Genomic DNA, 17,982 nt, shown 5'->3' with positions numbered 1-17,982 from the left:
CTTCCATCCACTCAACACAAGCATACACTGGGCACAAGGAAGACACAAGGCCCATGCCATCGGGAAGCTCAAGCCTAGAGAGCAGGGAGATGCAGCCAGGCCTCATGGTGCCGAGTCTGGACCAGACCCTCCCTGTGGGAGCAGAGCAGGGAGGGAGCCTCCATGAGCCTGAGGGACTGTAGGGAGGTGGCCCTTGAGCTAACGTCCAAGGAGGAGTTGTTCAGACAAACGCGAGGCCAAGACGTCCAGGCAGAAGCCTGAAGGCGAGAGCGCGCAGCCTGAGGACCAGCAGGTGCAGAGGGGACGCCCACCCGGCCGCCCTTCTCTGGCCGGTCCCCGACAGAGGCTTAGGATCTACGCAGAGTCTACTGCCCATGGGCGGGGCCGCCCTGGGGGTTGGTGGGAGAAGGGAGCTCAGAGCACCCTTTAGGAAGGGGTTCAGGATGGGGCCCGCAGGAGGGGTGCTGGACGCAGGTGCCCTTGGGGCCCGTGGGGCCAGGGAGGGCTGCACCGTCGGCTCCTGTGTGAACCTCGCTGCTCGTGGGAGTCGGCCTGCGAGCTCAGGCAGAGGAGCGCTGCGGCGGCCCCTCGGTGGCCTTGCGCGTGTGTGCGTGTGCACGTGTGTATGTGCGTGTGTGCACATGTGTGCACACGTGCTTTGTGTGCGTGCGTGTGCGTGCGCGTGTGCGTGTCGGGGAGAAGGCACCAGCATTTCTCGCTCCCTCCTGCAGGAATGGGGTTGTCAAGCTCAATATCTACTTCCAAGAATTCAACTACCGCACCATTGAGGAGTCAGCAGCCTATAACGTGAGTCGGGGGGCTCCAAATGCCTCCAGCCAGCACCCTGGGGGCGACGAGGGTTCCCAGCCCCACAGAGGGATTAGGGAGGTCCTGAAAGCAGTTCCAAACTGGTCCCCGCCCCCTTCCCAGCCCACCACCCACCCGCCTCCCAGAAGCCATGAGGCCGAGCTCCAGGCAGGCACTTGGGGCCAACCCGTACCCCCGCCAGGCCCTCAGACCCCTGCTCCCCACAGATTGTCTGGCTGCTCTCCAACCTGGGCGGCCAGTTTGGCTTCTGGATGGGGGGCTCGGTGCTGTGCCTCATCGAGTTTGCTGAGATCATCATTGACTTTGTGTGGATCACCGTCATCAAGCTGGTGGCCTTCTCCAAGAGCCTGCGGCAGAAGCGGGCCCAGGCTCGCTACTCCGGCCCGCCACCCACCGTGGCTGAGCTGGTGGAGGCTCACACCAACTTTGCCTTCCAGCCCGACATGGCCAACCATGGCCCCGGGCCCGGGGCTGACCCCGACGGGCAGACCCTGCCCATCCCGGGCACACCACCCCCCAACTATGACTCCCTGCGCCTGCAGCCGCTGGACATCATCGAGTCTGACAGTGATGGCGATGCCATCTAGGCTCGGTCCCTGCCCACACTAGGCAGCCCCACGCTAGGACCCGCAAAGGGCCAGGATGATAGGTGGCCTAGCAGAGGCCGGGAGCTCCTGGCCAGCCCCAGACCGAGGGCTCATAGGGTCACGGTGCTGGTACGAATGTGGGGACTGTATAGTCACTTGGTTCCTGCCCATCCTGCAACCCAACCTGAGCCTTGGCCTGGGATGTCCCCAGCCAGGATCAAGACCCCAGAACACCCTTCCCTGAGGGCAAGCCACTTCCCTCTCAGTGCCAGTCACCATCTGTTCCAGAGATGAACAGATGGGCACGCCGTGTTGTCTGTCCCCAGAACCAGTGGCCTTCTTCTTCCCAGCCTTGGCTGGCCTCCGGATAGGGCTGGTGCGGGCAGTGCTTATGGAGCGGGGCCTGCCAGGTGGCATGGGTTTTGTTCTAGAAAATAAAAGTAGAAAACACCAAGTTGAGCTTTGTTCTTTGTCCGGCTGGGCAGCCAGAGTGCCTGACACATCTCGGGGCAGATGGACAACCTTGCTGGCTTGAGAGCCAAGGCCTGGCCAAGGAAAGGCCCTGTCCAGTCGTCCCTGAAGTAGGAGCCTTAGGAGTCTTTTAACGCCCCCCAACTTGCTTCTTTGGGTTATGAGGACAGAGAAGGAGGGGGGAGGGAAAAAAAGGGGGAGAAGGGGCGGAGGGGAGTGTGGGGAAGATACCCTTCCTGGCTTAAGCTCAAGCTCCTTCAGCCTTGGTCTGTCTCTGCTTTGCGGGGCAGGCTGTCCTTACACTGCAACCAAAAAAGGCCACCTGCACTCCAAACTCAGCACACACAGCTGGGAGAGGGAGCCTCCGCCTTTTTGGCACAGCGAGGTCCCAGGCGGACTCTCAGTGGTCACTGATGGTGCCACATGCCTGCCTCTGAACCAGTCAGTGTGGCCAGCTGGATAGGCTGTGCGGATCGGTCAGACCCCGCCCACACCTGAGGCCAGCTGGCCCGCAGCAGAATCACACAGCGTGAGGGTGATGAGGACACAGGCTCTTAGGGGTGCCGGATAAAATACAGACTGCCAAGTTCAATAAGAATTTCAGATAAACGACGAATTCATATGTCCACGTAACATTTGTGATATCTTCTACTAATCAATGACTCGTTTTTCTGAAATTCGAATTAACTGAGCATCCTCTGTTTTCAACTGTTAAACATGCTAGCCCTAATGGCTCCCGACAGAGGGGTCAGGGAGCACTTACCGAAGCACAGGTCACCGTGGCAAAGGCAGACGGCTGACCACTGCGGGGCCTGCTGTCCTGTGCTGGTCTCGCTGGCGAAGGAGCTATGGTCTCCGACACCTGGGTTCTTGGCCTGGAAGGCAAACAAACTGGCCTCTCATTAAGTGCCAAAGTGGCACCTATGCAGAAAGGGGGTGCCACAGACTTGGTGCCACTCTGGTCACAGGCAGCACTGCTAGGACCGAGTGGGTGGGGCCTGAAGGGAGCGTGTCCCAGCTCAGGGCCCGGCGAGCCTACAGCTCTCGGTGGTTACCACGCCGCCTACGTGGCTACTTTTGTCAGCAGGAATGGTTCTTGTCGCCACACTCAGTATCATCACTGGTTCTTACCAGACAATGGCTACATTGTATCAAGCACTTTCCCACATACCAGGCACCAGGCCAAGGGCTTTATGAGTCTTATTCCATTTAATTCTCATGACCACTGAGAACCAAAACCATCCCTTTACAGGTAAACAAATGGAGGCTCGGAGAGGTGAGATAAGGTCAAGATCGCCGCTCCAGTAAGTGGCGGAGCTGAGACTCCAGCCTCCTCCTGCTGCCAGTGGTCGCAGGAGCCCAGGGCTTCCTTGTCTCAGCCGACGTTACGGGGCCGGAGAGCGATGATTATTAAGGTCCTTTGCCAGCTTTTGGGTCACAAGGTAACTCGAACTGCCTTAAGCTAAAAAGGGAACGCTGAAGTCCAGGGACTTCAGGCCTGGCTGCATCCAGGGGTTCGCCGAGAGCCAGGGACATCTCTAGCGGCTGGCTTCCTTTTCTCTGCCACGGGCCCAGGTCTGTCCCCTCAGTCAGCGACCAGAGTGGGGAGAAAGCTCCTTGCTCACCCGTCCCCAAGAGCGAGGCTCCCTTGCCTCAGCCTGGACCATGGGTTTGGCGTGGGCTGATGGCTGGGACTGGGGTGGCCCCGTGGCGAGCAGCGCCTTACCGACATCCTAGTTTTCAGTTACGGTTGACATTCAACACTCGGTCTCGACGTGGCTTCTTCTGTACAGCCTTCGTCACAGGACTTCTGTTCAGCTGGGCTTCGGTGGGTCCCGTACGTCTAGTGCCATCGTAGGGCTGTACTTCGATGTTGTCTCAGGGGCCAGCACAGCGTTCGCCTCCCCCACCTTGCCTGGAAGTCGAGACCAGACGCCCTGAAGCAAGAGTGGGAGGGGTGGCCGCCGATGGGAGAGGCAGGGGCCAGGCCGATGCTGGGCCTTGCTGCCCCCTCCCCAGGGAGCATGGAGAGCCTGGTGAAGGCGGGTGCCGGTCCGCATCTGGAGGCAGGCTCTGGGCGGGCAGCAGGCCAGACCGGGGAGAAGCCAGCCCTGTCCCGTTCCTGGCCTGCGGCGCCCCCAAAGCCTGTTAAGGCTGAAGGACCCGCTGTTGGGGCCCGAACGGCCCAGAGGGCAGCCCTCGGTGGTTCCCAGACCCTCCGCACAGGGCCACGGGCCAGAGCAGCACCCAGGCCCCGGACCTCAGCTCCTTGGGGCGGGAGCCAGGCTCCACCCCCGCCAGGTTGGCCTGGGATCCACTGCGGGAAGCCGAGGTGCTATTCTTGGGGTGGGCTCACAGCCAAGGCTCTCCCAGAAAGTGTGACACGCAGAGGACCCAGTGGGATGCTGACCTGGCCACCTGGTGAGGCTGGGTCCCCAAGGTCCTGGGCATGGCGGCTCCCCTCCAGAGGCACAGGCAGGATGTCCCTGTGGGATGAGGTATCATGCTACATGCCTACCACCCAGCCGCTGGGAGCTGTGACTCCAGGCCAGGCCCTGAGACTTCTCCAACCCCGCGCTCCTGTGTGTGCAGACGGGGGGCTGCATCCCTCCCGTGCCCCCAGAGCTGTGTGAGGCGTTGCTGACGGAGAAGCCAGGCAGTCCCAGGGACACGGCACACGTGCGGTTCCAACAGTCCCCACGACAAACAGCTGTCCAGCCCAAACGTCACCAGTGCCCAGGATGGGAAACCCTGGTGGAGCCAGTCCTGTCCCCACCTTTCAGCCCCCCTGCACTGGGAGGATGCCGGGGACCACAGCCTGGTGGAAGGGGCAGACTGCTGTTCAGACGTGCCCCCTGCTTTCCACTACCCGGAGCCGGGGGGGACACCACGCCTGCTGAGGACACCCTGTGAGGCGCAGCACCTGGCACATGGGGAAAGGTCACGGTCACAGAAAGGCTGGTCCTGGTCCTGACCGTCCAGTTGTTGAATCAGTGCCCGTCACCACCACCATCTGACACCTTGTTACTGCGAAAAATTCCTTTTGAGTTACTCAAGTGACTGTTATTTGTAGCCACGGACCATCTTAACAATACAGAAACCACCAGAGAAAAAACCGATAGAAGCCGCAGCATCCGTGAACTTTCAAAAAGGAAAGAAAAGCTGAGTCCTATGACGGCCCAGGGGGCCCCTCTGCGATCCGGCCGCCCGCCCGCTCCGGCCTGACCTCCGCCTCCCACATGCTGACCTCCGAAGTGCCCGGGGCCCCAACACCTCTCTTGGGGTTGCCCAGCCATCTCTCCCAGGCCGCCTCTAGCCCCGACGCCCTCATGTCCCTCATGCCAGAGACGATCTTTGCTGGTGGTTCACCCACTGACTGTCTCTCCCACGTCCCCAGGGGTCAGCACGGCGCACAGCAAGTACCTGGATGTTAACTAAGGACCAGGAAACATCCTTTTTGCACTTCAGATATTTATTAATTTCCAAGATTGGATCATTTAAAGAGTCATCTGAAAATTCCTTTCTAACAGAGAACACACCCCTAATTCACAGCCTTTTTCCCATCACACAATGAACCGACCCTGTGGGAACCGCTCCGCCCTATCCGAGCAGAAGTTTAGAGCAAGGCCATTCTGGGTGGCCGTGACCCTGAACCCCGGCCCTGGCCTGGTGGGGAGCGCAGGCTCAGCAGTCCACGCCCCGCATGGCGGCCACCGTGGCGGCGAGGCGCCGGGGCTGGCCTCTGCTGGTGAGGCGGAAGTCCTCGGGCTTGGCCTTCAGGAGCGTGACCACACTCTGGAGCGGGCGGGAGGGCTGCAGGCCCAGGGCGTCCATCACGTTGATCAGGTAGTCTGTGGGCGGGTAGACAGACTCAGCACCAGGCGGGCGACAGCCCGAGACACCCCCAGTCCCCAGAGGCCCCTTGGCTGGCGCCTCTGCTCTGAGGGCGAGACCTGGCCGAGCCCGGCCGGCGCCGGGAGCCCAAGCTAGGAAAGGACCAGCGGCATCGCTGCCGCCCCCAGCACACACGCCGCTCTCCGGCCGACCTCACCGGACACGGAGCACTGCGCCGGGATTCCTGGGCCCCCACTGACCCTCCCCAGAGTACCCCACTGACCACGGGGCAACCCAAGGGGTCAGGAGAACCACAAGCTCATCTGAGCAGCTCTCCAAGATCTCCCGGCAGCACCCCCAGGAAGACAAGGGCGGTGCTGGGGGTCCCCACGCATCTTTGGGTGCTACTTAGTTCCTGAGCCCACCCCAGACCATGTTGGGGGTCTCCCAGGGAGGGTACGAGGGGCCTGCCCACGAGCTTGGGCCCCGGTGGCAGAGCGTGGGAGGGGAAGACCAGCTCCGGTGGCCTGGGGACCTTGGCGAAGCCCTCCACCCGTGCCCAGCGCCCACCCAGCTGCTCACGCAGTTCACGCCATCGGGCTGTACGTGAAGACAAAGAACCAGGGCAGAGGCCAAGGGGGCACGTGATAACTGCAGGTGACCAGTGAGTGGACGCTGCCTTTCCTCCCCCTCCCTCGGTGGGTTCAGCCCAGGCCTGAGGAAGCAGCGCCCTGACCTCCTCCCTCCCCCTGCTCCAGAGGACGGGGACAGCACCTCCACCCCCGGCAGGCACCCCTTCCTCTCCGTGGCTGCCCAGGTCACCCTCTTCTCCCTGAGATGCGCTCCCGGCGAGACTTTCTGTGGCCCAGGGCAGGGCCAGGCCCAGGAGGTGCCTGGGGAGCCACTGCCCAGCAAGGTCCCCGTCTGACCCACGAAGCTGGGCCCCTCGCCTGAAAGCCAGGAGCTGCAGGGCGTAACCACGGCCACCACGACACTCCATTTGGCCAGCAGTGACTGGGCATGTGTTAACGGTGAACCTGAGCGTCTGCGGCCTGCACTGCGCTGCACTCCTGGCCACCCCTTCCGGTGCCGGGGCAGCTCACCCAGCACCTCTCCGTCCCCTGCGCCCCCTTCCAGGCCCTGCGCCAGCACCAGGGAGGGTGGAGGGGTGGGCTGGCGTGCAGCGGGGGGTGGGGGGGCGGGGGCGGAGATGCCCTGGGCTACAGAGTCCGGCCCAACCCAGGCCCCGCGGCGCTCACACCCGCCGGCTGGTTCTGTGCGCGGGGCTTGCAGTGCGACGGGCCCGCTGGGGAGTGCGGGAACCCCACTCTCCCTGCAGGACGGGCCAGGGCAACGACACGAAGCGGGTCCCCCTGTGACCGCCGAGAGCTCACGGCCTAGTGCACGCAGCTCGGAACCAGGGCCGTGGGGTTCCGGCCTGGCCCCCACTGATGGCTCAGGACTCGGAGCAAAGTCCCTCCTATTTCTCCTTCAACAGAGCGAGAGGCTGGCCTGGCCCTATGGGCGCCTGGCTGGGGGCTGCTCGGTCCCCAGAGAGCTGACCTTTAAGGCCCCTACCACCCTCTGCCCTGAGCGCCCCAGGAGCCGCCTCAGGCACAGCACAGGGGGTCGGTGGCATGGTGCCAGGCGACTGGGGAGACGCGCACCCATGACCTCGGAGCACCACCCTGCTGTGAGTGCCGGCAGGGCCGGGGGCACACGTGGGCCTGTCGCCTGGGAGGCCCGCTACCCGAGAGCCCCGTGCCTCCGTTTCCTCGTCAGCACGCGGAGCAGGCTGCAGACGGCACTGGCCCAGCACCTGCGGGCCCACCGCGGGCCGAGACCTAACACACGCACGTCTGGCTGCGCACTGCGTACACGGAGCAAGAGGCTGGGCCGGGCGAGGCCGTGCACACATGTCGGCATCCGTCACTTCCAGTCACCCCAGTGACCCTCCCCTAACGTCCTCAGCCTCGGCCATACTTAGGTCAGAACCCTGGGGTTGGGGTCCAGAGGCCTGACTACATGAGGAGCTTGGGAGCCAAACCTGGGGTTGGCCTTACAGAAGGCCTGGGAAGAGATTCCCTGAGGGGAAGCGAGGGCAGGGGAGGGACCCACCGATGTCAGTGGCCAGCTGCTTGGTGGAGTGCGGGGTGAGCGTGGGGATCTGGAGGATCACGTCGCAGTAGGTCTGCATGGTGGCTCTGGCGATCGAGCCCAGCCAGTTGTCAGCCATGTTGTCCAGCTCGGGCAGCTCATCGCCTGGAAGGGAAAGAAGGTCACCAAGGAACGCAGAACCTGCTCAGGATAAACCCGGTGGTGGCGGCTTCTTCAGAGCCCTCTGGAGCTGGCCTGCGGCCGGTGCTGCACACGCAGACGGGCCAGGGCGCCGATGGTCTGACGGGAGGCACAGGAGACAGAACAATCCCATCTCAGGTTGGCGTTCCCAGGGCTGGGCGTGCAGTGCGGCCACGCTGCCAGAACTTCTGCGCGAGGGACAGCTGGTGAGCAGGACCCCCACGCTGTGCACCTACTGGCACAGCCCAGACGCACGGCCACGGTCAAGACGCAGGTGGCACGTCGGCACAAGCCCCGGGTTCAGGGTCAACTCCACCACTGAGCTGGGTGTGACCTAACCGCTCACACCATTTTCACGTGTACAGCAGAGACAACATTGCAGGGCCACCGTGGGGATCGGGCATGGCTCTCGGCACAGCCCGCCGCACGCTCGGTGCGGCGTGCACGGCGGCCGGTGGTAGACGATGACGGAAGGGAGATCGGGAACACGCAGCAGGCGTGGGAAATGGTGCTGGGAAACAGCGCTGGGCGCAGACGGCACCCGAGAACCCCGTGGGCCCAGGCAGCAGAAAGGAAACAGCCTCGAAGGTAGGGCCTCGGCAAGGGTGTGACCTGACGGCCCGTGCACGCAGAGTCAGTCGGGCTGTGGCAGGGAGAAGTGGGGAGATGGGGTGGCCATCCAGGCAAGAGATGGACCGGCCTGGCCTCCACGGGGCAGGGGGACACCGGCAGCAGGAACGGAAAGGCGGGCAGCAATGGGAGCAACATTAAAACAAAGGAGAGACAGGCGATGCAAAGTGATGCTTTAGAAGAAGAGCCCAACCGGCCGCGGCCCCTCCCATGACGTCACACAGAGCGCAGCCGGGGGCACCCGAGCGCGGCTGTGGGGAGTGTCGTGGCTGATTCTTCTAAACTCTCGATCTTGTTTTACATCTAGCATCTGTGCAAATGCAAACCAGACAATTAAAAAGAGGACAAATGCAAATGAGCACATGGACAGCAACATGTGACTTAGGGCTTCCGCCTCGGGAACGGACAGCTGGGCTGGTGTGCACGGCCGGAACCGCGGCTTAGCAAGGAGGCTGGTCCAGGGGATGAAGCTGCTCCCCGCTGCCTCTGACGCGAAGGTAGAAAACCCAGAAAGGGCTGGGCCTACCAGGCCGAGCTCCAAACACCGAGATTCGAAGGTCACTGGACAGAAATGGAAGCCGACGACAGGAAAGTGGGTGAGACACGGAAACACATGAGACAGAAGCTAGTAGTACCTTGGGGGACGCTCGAGTCGGGGAGAGGCGCCCTCTCTGGACAGAGGGCAGTGGGCAGGCATCTGGTAACTGCCTGAGTCCCTGCTGGGTCCTGTGCCACCCTGAGTGCTGGCGCTGGGGGCCCTGCCCTGATGCCCTCTCTGGCCAAGGAGAAAGGCCCAAGGCAGCGAGGTCCGGCTGCACCGCGGCCACGAGCGAACAGTAACGGGAGCCCGAGAACAGCACTGTGCTCGGGCCATGCCCCAGGCGCACACGACATGTGGCACGCGAGGCCAAAGGCATCCGAGCAGACGGTACACACTGCGCTCGGACACACGGCATGCGAGATGGCCTGCTGCTGAGGGAGCATGTGTGCGTGTGGCTCCATAGAAAGGTCCCCCGCATGGCACCGGTGGCCCCTCAGGGCAGATTTTCAACCAGAGGAGAAACCCTGGGGGGCTGGAATGTGAGCACAGGTGGGTGTCCCCCCAGGGGCCACCAAGGTTCTCAATGGCCCCCAGCAGGCAGGGCTCGTCAGTCAGAGGGCGAGGACGAGAGCCAGGAACTGGACAGAATGCAGGAGAAAAGCAGCCCACGAGGAGGCGTGAAAAGGCCCAGCAGGTGGGTACCAGGCTCAGTGACACGAGCTCTCGCATTCGAGGTCAGAAACGACCTGGCCACATGGGCTGCATGATGGCCTTTTCCAGAGCTGCGGTCCCCGCAGGCGGGCGCTTGCCGAGGGCCACGCGCACAGCAGCAGTTCACGGGAGAGGCTGCACCTCCCACCAGGTGACCCTCCTGGAGCTGGCAACCCAGGCCTCAGCGCCACCCTCAACCCAGAATCACCCTCAAGCCCAGGGCAGTGGCCATGCCTTCGAGGGCCTCCCGCCCCAAAGCGGCGCAAAGTGGGGATCCCACCAAGAAGAGGGCCGAGCGGAGCGGACCCACTGTGCGCGTGACCCTTCTGCATCTCCCTTCGACATCCCCAGGGTTCGATTTCCTCGTGGGAAAAAGGCTCGCAGAGACTTAAATCTCCTGCCTACTTCTCACGGTGCTGAGAAGGCCCTGCCAGCAGCTCACCATCTGGCCCCCCAGACCTCACACTGTTCAAAGGCGAGAAGCCCTCAGAGCCCGTGTGCTCAACTTTCTACACGGGTGGAAATCCTCCGAGTAAAATATAGACAGGAAAAAAAAAAAAGAAACACCCAGGTTGGCTTCTCATGGCTGTCAGGATTTTACTCCGTGCATGTGATGAGGGGCAGGGTGCCGGGGCACGCACCGCGCACGCCCCCCCGCCCCCATGCGCCTCACCCTGCTCCGGAGGGAACGGCAGCTTCCCGGCGTGCAGCGCCAGCTCTAAGGCAGAGTCCTCCTGAGTCACAAACGGCTCCAGGTTCAGCGGGAGGGACATGATGTACTGCCCGATCTGAAACAGAGGACAGCACGTCCAGCCCGACACGGACACTCCCAGGGAATGTCACGCACGTGAAGGCAGACAACGGGCAGACGCCCACACCTGGGGCAAGCCCAGCCTGACCTTCCCCGTGCGTACCGATGCTGGGCACGGCGACACTACACAATCGGCGGTCGTGTGCGCGCAGAGCGCAGGCCCATGGCCTCACTCGCGGCCTCCATGTCTGAGAATTTCAACACACACTCCGCCTCTATGAGATGATGGGTGCCAAAGTGCTTTGCAAAATTTACAGCCCTTGTGTCAATACAAGTAGCGATCACTGTTCGCGGGTGCCCCATCCGCAGAGCACAGCCAAGGGAGGGCTCGGGGCTGGCTTCTGAGTTTGGGTCTGGGTCTCCTTCCCGTCCAGGTTATTTAACGAGGTAAAGGGGTTTTGTTGGAAAAAGCCATATGTGATCACGAATTATGAAAAAACTAAATTGTTTTCATAACACAAACTCTAGGAAACACTGACAAAACCTTCTTGGCTGATAGGAAATCTTAAAAGGTAGGATTACAAGACTCTGGGGACAATCCCACAAATAACGTCGTGTCTGTTGGAGACACGTGGCTGTCATCGTGGGCATATCTTAGACATCTATTTCTATTACAACTCGGAACTATTTTGTGTTTTAAGGTTAATTATTTGTTTCAAAATAAGGTTGATTTTCTGATTACAACAACACTACTTAAAAGGCCTTTGGGCCTGTTACTTTCTTTTGGATCCATAGTCTAGACATTTGCCTCAATTTAGAGTTGATACCGATTCTGCAAGCTAAGCCTGAGGATGCTCAGCTGGCCCCACATGTACGTAGCCGGTGGCAGGTCCCTCTGAAAGTGTGGGGTCCTGGCACACAGTAGGTACTCACCACAAGTCTGCCAAATTTGAATTCAGAACCACGCACACACAGCAAAACTATAGAGAAGAACTCGGCGGCCTGCATCCCGTCTTCCATCGGCCGCATTTCCTTGAGGTGTGGGTGGGGACCACCCAAAAGCAAAGTGCAGACGGCCCGATGGGGGGTGACTACTTCACCCAGGAAGGCAGGGACAGACGCCGAGCGGCAGGGGGGCACAGGAGGCTCTTACGTTGCTGATGTACTCGAGAGGGGTGAGGCTGAAGGCCGGCAGGCCGTCGGCCAGGCTTTCTCCAACGCCGGCGGTGCTCCAGCTCTAGGGAGGAAGAAAGAAGTGGTCAGTGTCACAGCGCCAGGCGGCACGGACAGCGCCTCGCCAACACACAGCAGAGCTGGCAGCCGAGGGACGTCTCACCCTAAACCAGCACCGCAGCCCGCCACTGAGGGAGGCGCCCCCTCTCTCCTGGCACTCCTGCAGACCCAGGGCAGGGCCCGCCATCTCGACTGAGTTGCTCCGTGGGCCCGGGCCTCCTGTGTCTCCGATCAGAAAGCGGAGTGGCGAGCGGGTGCCCTCTGCTCACAGTCCCCTGCTGGTGAGGCAGCTGGGACCCCCAAATCCGCCACGGCGACCACATGCAAGCCCTCGTCCTGAGCGGAAGGCCTAGGAGGCCCGTTCGGACAGCAGGAATACCCGCCCCACTAGGCCAGGCTGCCGCCTGCGTTTCTGCTCCCATCTGCATTTGTTTTTCAACTGACTCGGAGGGGAGGGGAGGGGTCTGCAAACCCCGCCAGCTGCCCTCTGTCTGGGGAGACCTTCAGCACCAACACGTCTTCTTTCATCATTTAAAGTGAGAATGCCTACGATTTCACCGTGGGAGAAAGTTACCGGCATGCACGTGGTTACAGAGTTCAGTGTGGCACGCGCCCTCCCGCAGAAATCGAGTTTCTTAATTGCAGCCGGAGTCACTCTAAAGCCAGCCTGGAACCCAGGGCCCTTTCTGGATGGACTCTTGGAGGGGCTCCCGGGCCACACTGCAGCCGCGTCCACAGCCTCCCGGGCCTGGTCTGTCATCTGGCTCTCCAAGCAGCGAGCCGGGAAGGTGAGGACCATGTGCCCGCAGCCCTCGGCCCCCCAGCCTGGGCTCTCTAGCACGATGCCATTCTGATTTTCTTTGCTCTAGACCAGCTCCCCTCTTCCCCACTCCTGCCCCTACAATGTTCTAAACACCCTGTTCTTGCTTCTTTTATTTCAAGATACTCTACTTTCTTTAATGCCCAGCTCACTGAAGGAACACCCTGTCTGTCACCCACACGTGCCAGTGCCCGGGGTGTGCAGCGCCATGCACTTGGCTTTGTAGAAAGGGGACAAGGAAAACAGGAGTCTTGGCCCTTGACCCCGGGCCCTGGGGAGCTCAACACGGGTGTTGGAGCGAAGCTCTGTGGAGATTAATGCAGCAGCTTGAGAGAAGAATTGGGGGGCAGGTGGCTATGAAGCTAGAGAAGCAGTTCAGAGGCGGGGAGCCCCCAAACTGGGGCAGTGGCCCTGGGAACAGACGGGAGCCATATTTAAAAAGGAACAGTAACCTCTTGGTGCTAAAGTCACTGGTGGGGAGGGGCACGGTGCAGAGGGGTGCAGAGGGGAGGGGGCAACGCCATGGGGCAGGACCCAGCAAGGGCTGAGCTGTGTCCCCAGCAAGCGTCCAAGGGACCAGCACTATGGACAGGCAGGGAAGGCTTCAAGAGGAAGGCAGGCAGAGCCAGGGCAGGTGACCAGGTGGAGGGGACGGGGCGGCGTGGAAAGCGGTCGGGTGGGACCAGAGCCCCCGCTGGACTATAGGACCTTAAAAAGCGGCCTCAGGTGGGCTGGAGGACGGCAGCCGGGAAACGTTGTGATTATTTTTCACTTGTCCCAAACTTAATTTACAATTTCCTTCGAATGGGCTTTTCCACCCCTGTGTCACCAGATGAGACAGGCGAACTTCATAGTCTGTTCTGAAATGGAGCAGAGTGGGGCTTTATAGCCCAGTCATGTAAAAGGGCGGGACGATTTACAAGCAAACATTAAAAACAAACATTTAACCACCAGGGTTTAGTTTTCAAATCCTCAAGGCCAAGCCCTTGCCTTTGTGCTGTGCTTTCTGGCTGACACTGGCGGGGAGCGCCTGACCTCAGAGCTGCCCTCCCCATCCTCCCAGCCCAGGTGTCCTGCCGAGGCCGAACAAGAAGGCTGGAGCTCGGGGATGCGGGGGTGCGTGTGAAGGGCAGGTGGGGGCTGCACACCTGGCGCCGTGTACGGCTAAGACTAAAGGAGGAGGAATGAAGAGCTCAGAAGGGAAGGTCAGGGTGTTCAGCTGTGACTCAGGGAAATAATAAAGGCAGCCACGTCCGGAGGCAGGGAACGGGGCTGGGGAAGGGGGCGGGCCGTGCGCACGCTAATCCCCTGGCCTCTCGAGATGACTCAGTGTCAACAGCCAGTTGCTAAAAGGGAAACCTGATGAGCCGAGCCAGCGAGCCCAATCTCACAGTCCCCGTAACCTCTCTTCTTAAGCTCGGAGAGAGCCGAGAACTAATTTCTTCTGTGGTGATGGAACTAGTATCTCAAGTTTAAACCGCCCTTTGGTTTCATTCACTTCGTCTTCTTTTTCTAGTTAAATCAGAATAAAGCACGCACAGTACGTATTTAGTTCTTCAGATAGCCCGCGTCACGCGACCCCACTTCTTCCTGTAGTCCACCTGCCTTCAGCACGTGAGGGGCACGAAGACGAGTCTGGGACAAATGGCAAGTGTCCACACCACTTATTTCTAGACGGTGGGATTTCGAAGGGATTTACTGCTTTTTCCTTTTACACTTTCTTGTGTTGCTTGATTTCTCAAAATGAATACGTGTACTTTTTGTTTTAAAAAACTGTCATTCCTCTTAAAACATGAGAATCACAGGAAGGGAGAAAACCACTCCTCCCTTTAGCAGCTCCCGGCAGCCACGGTTGGGCCAAACCTCACGCGGCCTTCAAGCACCTGCACAGTGAGAATGACTGTGTCACCCTTCTGAAGATGAGGTCACGGAGGAAGTACCGGCCTTGGCCACGTGACCGGAGACCACGTACGGACGGGCAGTGCTCGGGCGAGCTGCCGGTCAGCCACATGCACCTGCTGCACGGTGACAGTGGCGGCTCTCCTCCAGTGTTGCCAACCCTCAGAATCCCAGACCATGCCCGGGAAGCCACGGACGACCTCACCAGTCAGCGCCTGCGACCTGCCCCAACCTCCCCGGGGGCAGACCCCCTGCCTCCTCCCAGAGGGATCCGAAGCTGCTCCCTATGCCACAGCTAACCAAGCACCAATCCCAAAGGATGGCCCGAAACAGGCATCACTGTAGCTGCAATTAAGATGAGAAATTCTCACTAAGCAGTGGGCTGCAAGGGAGCAGTGACTGCAGGGGGCCTCCTGCCTGGGGTTCCGGCAGCGGGGTGGCCTGGGAAGGAGGCAGGCAGGGACTCACCTCCATCTTGGGAACCAGTAGCAGCTGCTGCTTGATGCGCAGGAAGACTGAGTCGAAAGCCAGCTGGTGGGCCTGCTGGTTGAGTCGCATCAGGGCCGCCTGAGACGCCGACAGCAGGCCGTGGCTACTGGACCCCTTCTCCTGGGACAGGACATGCAGAGGCAGCTTGTGAGGTGCAGATCCGACCGAGGCTGTCCGCTCCTCACATGTTTTGAATGTGTGAGAGGAACATAGTGGGGGGTGGGGAGGTTCTCTATAATGCTGGTTCCCAAACCAGGGCCTGGGAGCGCGTGCCACATCGCAGGCACCCAGACCCAGCCTGCAACTACCGGACTGGGGTACAGCAGGGCACTGGCCCAGGAGTGTACATATGCGATTCACTTTCCCAGTGGCCCTGATGCACCTGAGCTAAGACAAGCTCGTCAGTCGGCAGTTTAGGAAAAGTCACCTGTGACTGGCCCTCAGAGACAAAGAGAGAACGAGATCAGAAGCGTCAAGATAAGCAAGAGTGATGGACGCAGCCTGGTCCCCAGCAGATCAGGCCATCGCACTGGGCTGTGTGCCAGCGTGCACACCCCCATGCGAGTCCTAAGGAACCCCATGGAGCCTCAGAAAGCGCAGAGGAGACGTGCACCTCGCTTTGCTCTTGTAAATGAACCAATTACAACAAACAGAAACAAATCAGATTAGCAATAAAGATAAACAGAGCTGCTTTACCCTGACCCAAGGCGCGGGGGGCAGGCAGCCGGCAGAGCCGCACTAACGAGGCTTCGTCAAGCTCGAATGCAGCCTGCTGCGGGGCCAGAGTACAGGGGGGACAATTCTAGATTGCACTTGGTGCTATGGGAGCGGCGGTGGCCCCACTGGGTCAAACCAGGACAAGAGGGTGCGGGGGGGAGGGGAGCTCTGGGAAGGGTGCCCGAGGCCCCCTCAGACCCTGGGGGCCATTCCACTTCTGGGGACCCTACGGTTTAAGCTTCAGGTGAAGGGCAGCCTCACGGTGGACACACTGAGAGTCTTAACTGAAGGAATAGCCAGGAGGCACTTGTCTTGTCACATGGCCACGTGGAGGAGGCTGCTTCTCGTCGCCCACCCTCGCTCCTCTCCGGGGGAAGGGGCCCAACTCTCCGAAGGCTGGGCAAGGCCCACCATTGCAGTAGAAGGGGTCTGTCCTGGCACGGGGCCAGGGGCTGCAGACAGGCCTGGCTGTGGCGGGGAGCACCGCCCACTCGCCCGGCCGCAGATCCGAAGCCGCATCCGTAGCCCGCGCCCTGTCAGTAACGAAGCCCTTTACCCGACGCCTGCGCCCATGCTGCGGGGTGCGTCAGCTCGAGGCGGTGCCATAAACATGACGGAAGTGACAGCAGGATACGCCACGGCCCGAGCCCACACGCGGGGCCGGATGCCTGGATGGGGGAAGGCGGTGACGGGAAAAGCTCCTACTCGCGAGAATGCGGCGGCCCGGCGCGTACCTTGAGGGAGTGCAGGATCTCCATCAGGCTGGCGAACTCGGCGGGGCTCCCCCTCTGCAGGTAGTTGTGCTCCTGCCAGGGGTTCCTGCTGGGGGCCTTCCTGTCCGTCAGGACGCTGTCCTGGAGCCCGGTCAGGCTCCGGGGGCTGTAGGAGTCAGACAGGTACTTCCCAGCTGTGGACAGGATCCTGCAAGGGCAGGGGTGAGCATGACACCCTGGGCACCGTCGCGGGGCGGGCGGATCCAGGGTCCCGCTCCTGAGGAAGTGAAGACGTCCTCGTCCCTTGGGACAGAGCTGGGCCAGGCACAGAGAGTAAGTGCTGTCGTTTCTAACCAGTCACACCCAGCCCACCAGAACATGCCACTTCCCGACACGGCATACGGTCTACACAGGCAGCTGTCACCTCACTGTGACCCGGGACACCACAGAGTGTGTGTGCAGACCCTCCCTGCTACGTGAGCATTGCTGTTTGTGGTGGTCAGAGCCATGCGAGTCATCAGCCCCTCAGTCGCGCAGATGCTGGTCCCTGGGGCAGGGACAGCGGCTCGCTGCACGCCTCCACCCAGAGGGCTCACGGTCACACACCTAGGTGCGTGCGGCATCCGCGCTGTGCGCTTGGCTTTCGGGGTGTGGGTGCTGCAGAGAGGCAAACTGAGAGGCTGGCCCTTCCCAATTCCCCTGAGAAAAAAAAGCACCTCGAGGAGCTTCTAAGCAACCATCAGCCTCTGGTGCTGCTGGGGAGCCCGGCCTTCCTCCAGCGAGGCTGACCTCCCATGATGGGCGCTGACACCTGCCCGATCTTCCCCTAGGCCCTACCCTCTGCCTGCACGTTTACGTGGCTGCAGAGCTGTACGAACAAACACGGCCAGAACAGCCATGCCACAGGCCCCACACGTGGCCAATGCCGACCCCTCCGCAACTACGCTCTCTCACGGAAAACACTGCTTCGCAAAGGGCAGCTTTGAGGCTGCATTCGCCACTTTCTTTTTTTCAAAAACAAACCCTATGCATCTGTCAAGGAATGAACGCCTGCACTTGCAAACTAGTCCTGGGGACAGGCCCTCCCTCAGGACCGTTGCTGACTCGAGCAGACACCTGTCTCTGCCTGCAAGGTCAAGGTACAGTGTTCTTTTTTCTTTTTTTGAGTTTTTATGCGTTTGTTTGAGCCCACACCGATGACTACGCCAGGCGCATGATCTCAAACAGCCTCGAGTTCTCCCTGTTCATTTCAGTTGGGTCTTTTATCCGCCAAACACGGCCGTCCCTGCCGCTGCCAAACTTCCACGTCGTCGCTGTCCCCGTCTGCAGCCTTCCCGCCTCCTCTGGTCCTTCCACATGCCACTGACTCTGGCCTCCCCGGGGCCAACAGAACGCTCTTTCCAAAAACACAACTCTGGTTTTCTTTTTCCCAAAGACCCCACAGTGCCCCCAAGGGAAAA

At 60.9% G+C, this 17,982-nt stretch overlaps 2 protein-coding genes across 2 annotated transcripts in view; one reads left to right on the top strand and one right to left on the bottom strand.

The window, feature by feature from the left end:
• The window catches only part of SCNN1B (sodium channel epithelial 1 subunit beta), a 34,717-nt gene extending 32,832 nt beyond the window's left edge, over positions 1 to 1,885 (top strand). The window contains exons 12-13 of the mRNA XM_039840170.1: positions 703 to 807; positions 1,035 to 1,885. Of these exons, the coding sequence (XP_039696104.1) occupies positions 703 to 807; positions 1,035 to 1,415 (486 nt within the window). The 3' untranslated portion in view covers positions 1,416 to 1,885. The remainder of the gene's footprint in view (positions 1 to 702; positions 808 to 1,034) is intronic.
• A 3,455-nt stretch (positions 1,886 to 5,340) lies between these two features.
• COG7 (component of oligomeric golgi complex 7) overlaps positions 5,341 to 17,982 on the bottom strand; it is a 40,783-nt gene continuing 28,141 nt past the window's right edge. The window contains exons 12-17 of the mRNA XM_039840222.1: positions 16,544 to 16,730; positions 15,072 to 15,212; positions 11,805 to 11,888; positions 10,574 to 10,688; positions 7,839 to 7,982; positions 5,341 to 5,737 (exon numbers count right to left, since the gene is read on the bottom strand). Of these exons, the coding sequence (XP_039696156.1) occupies positions 5,571 to 5,737; positions 7,839 to 7,982; positions 10,574 to 10,688; positions 11,805 to 11,888; positions 15,072 to 15,212; positions 16,544 to 16,730 (838 nt within the window). The 3' untranslated portion in view covers positions 5,341 to 5,570. The remainder of the gene's footprint in view (positions 5,738 to 7,838; positions 7,983 to 10,573; positions 10,689 to 11,804; positions 11,889 to 15,071; positions 15,213 to 16,543; positions 16,731 to 17,982) is intronic.

This window comes from Pteropus medius, unplaced genomic scaffold (assembly GCF_902729225.1).
Source record: "Pteropus medius unplaced genomic scaffold, Ma_sr-lr_union100, whole genome shotgun sequence".
NCBI lineage: Eukaryota > Metazoa > Chordata > Mammalia > Chiroptera > Pteropodidae > Pteropus > Pteropus medius.
This window is presented reverse-complemented; position numbering and strand designations above follow the sequence as displayed.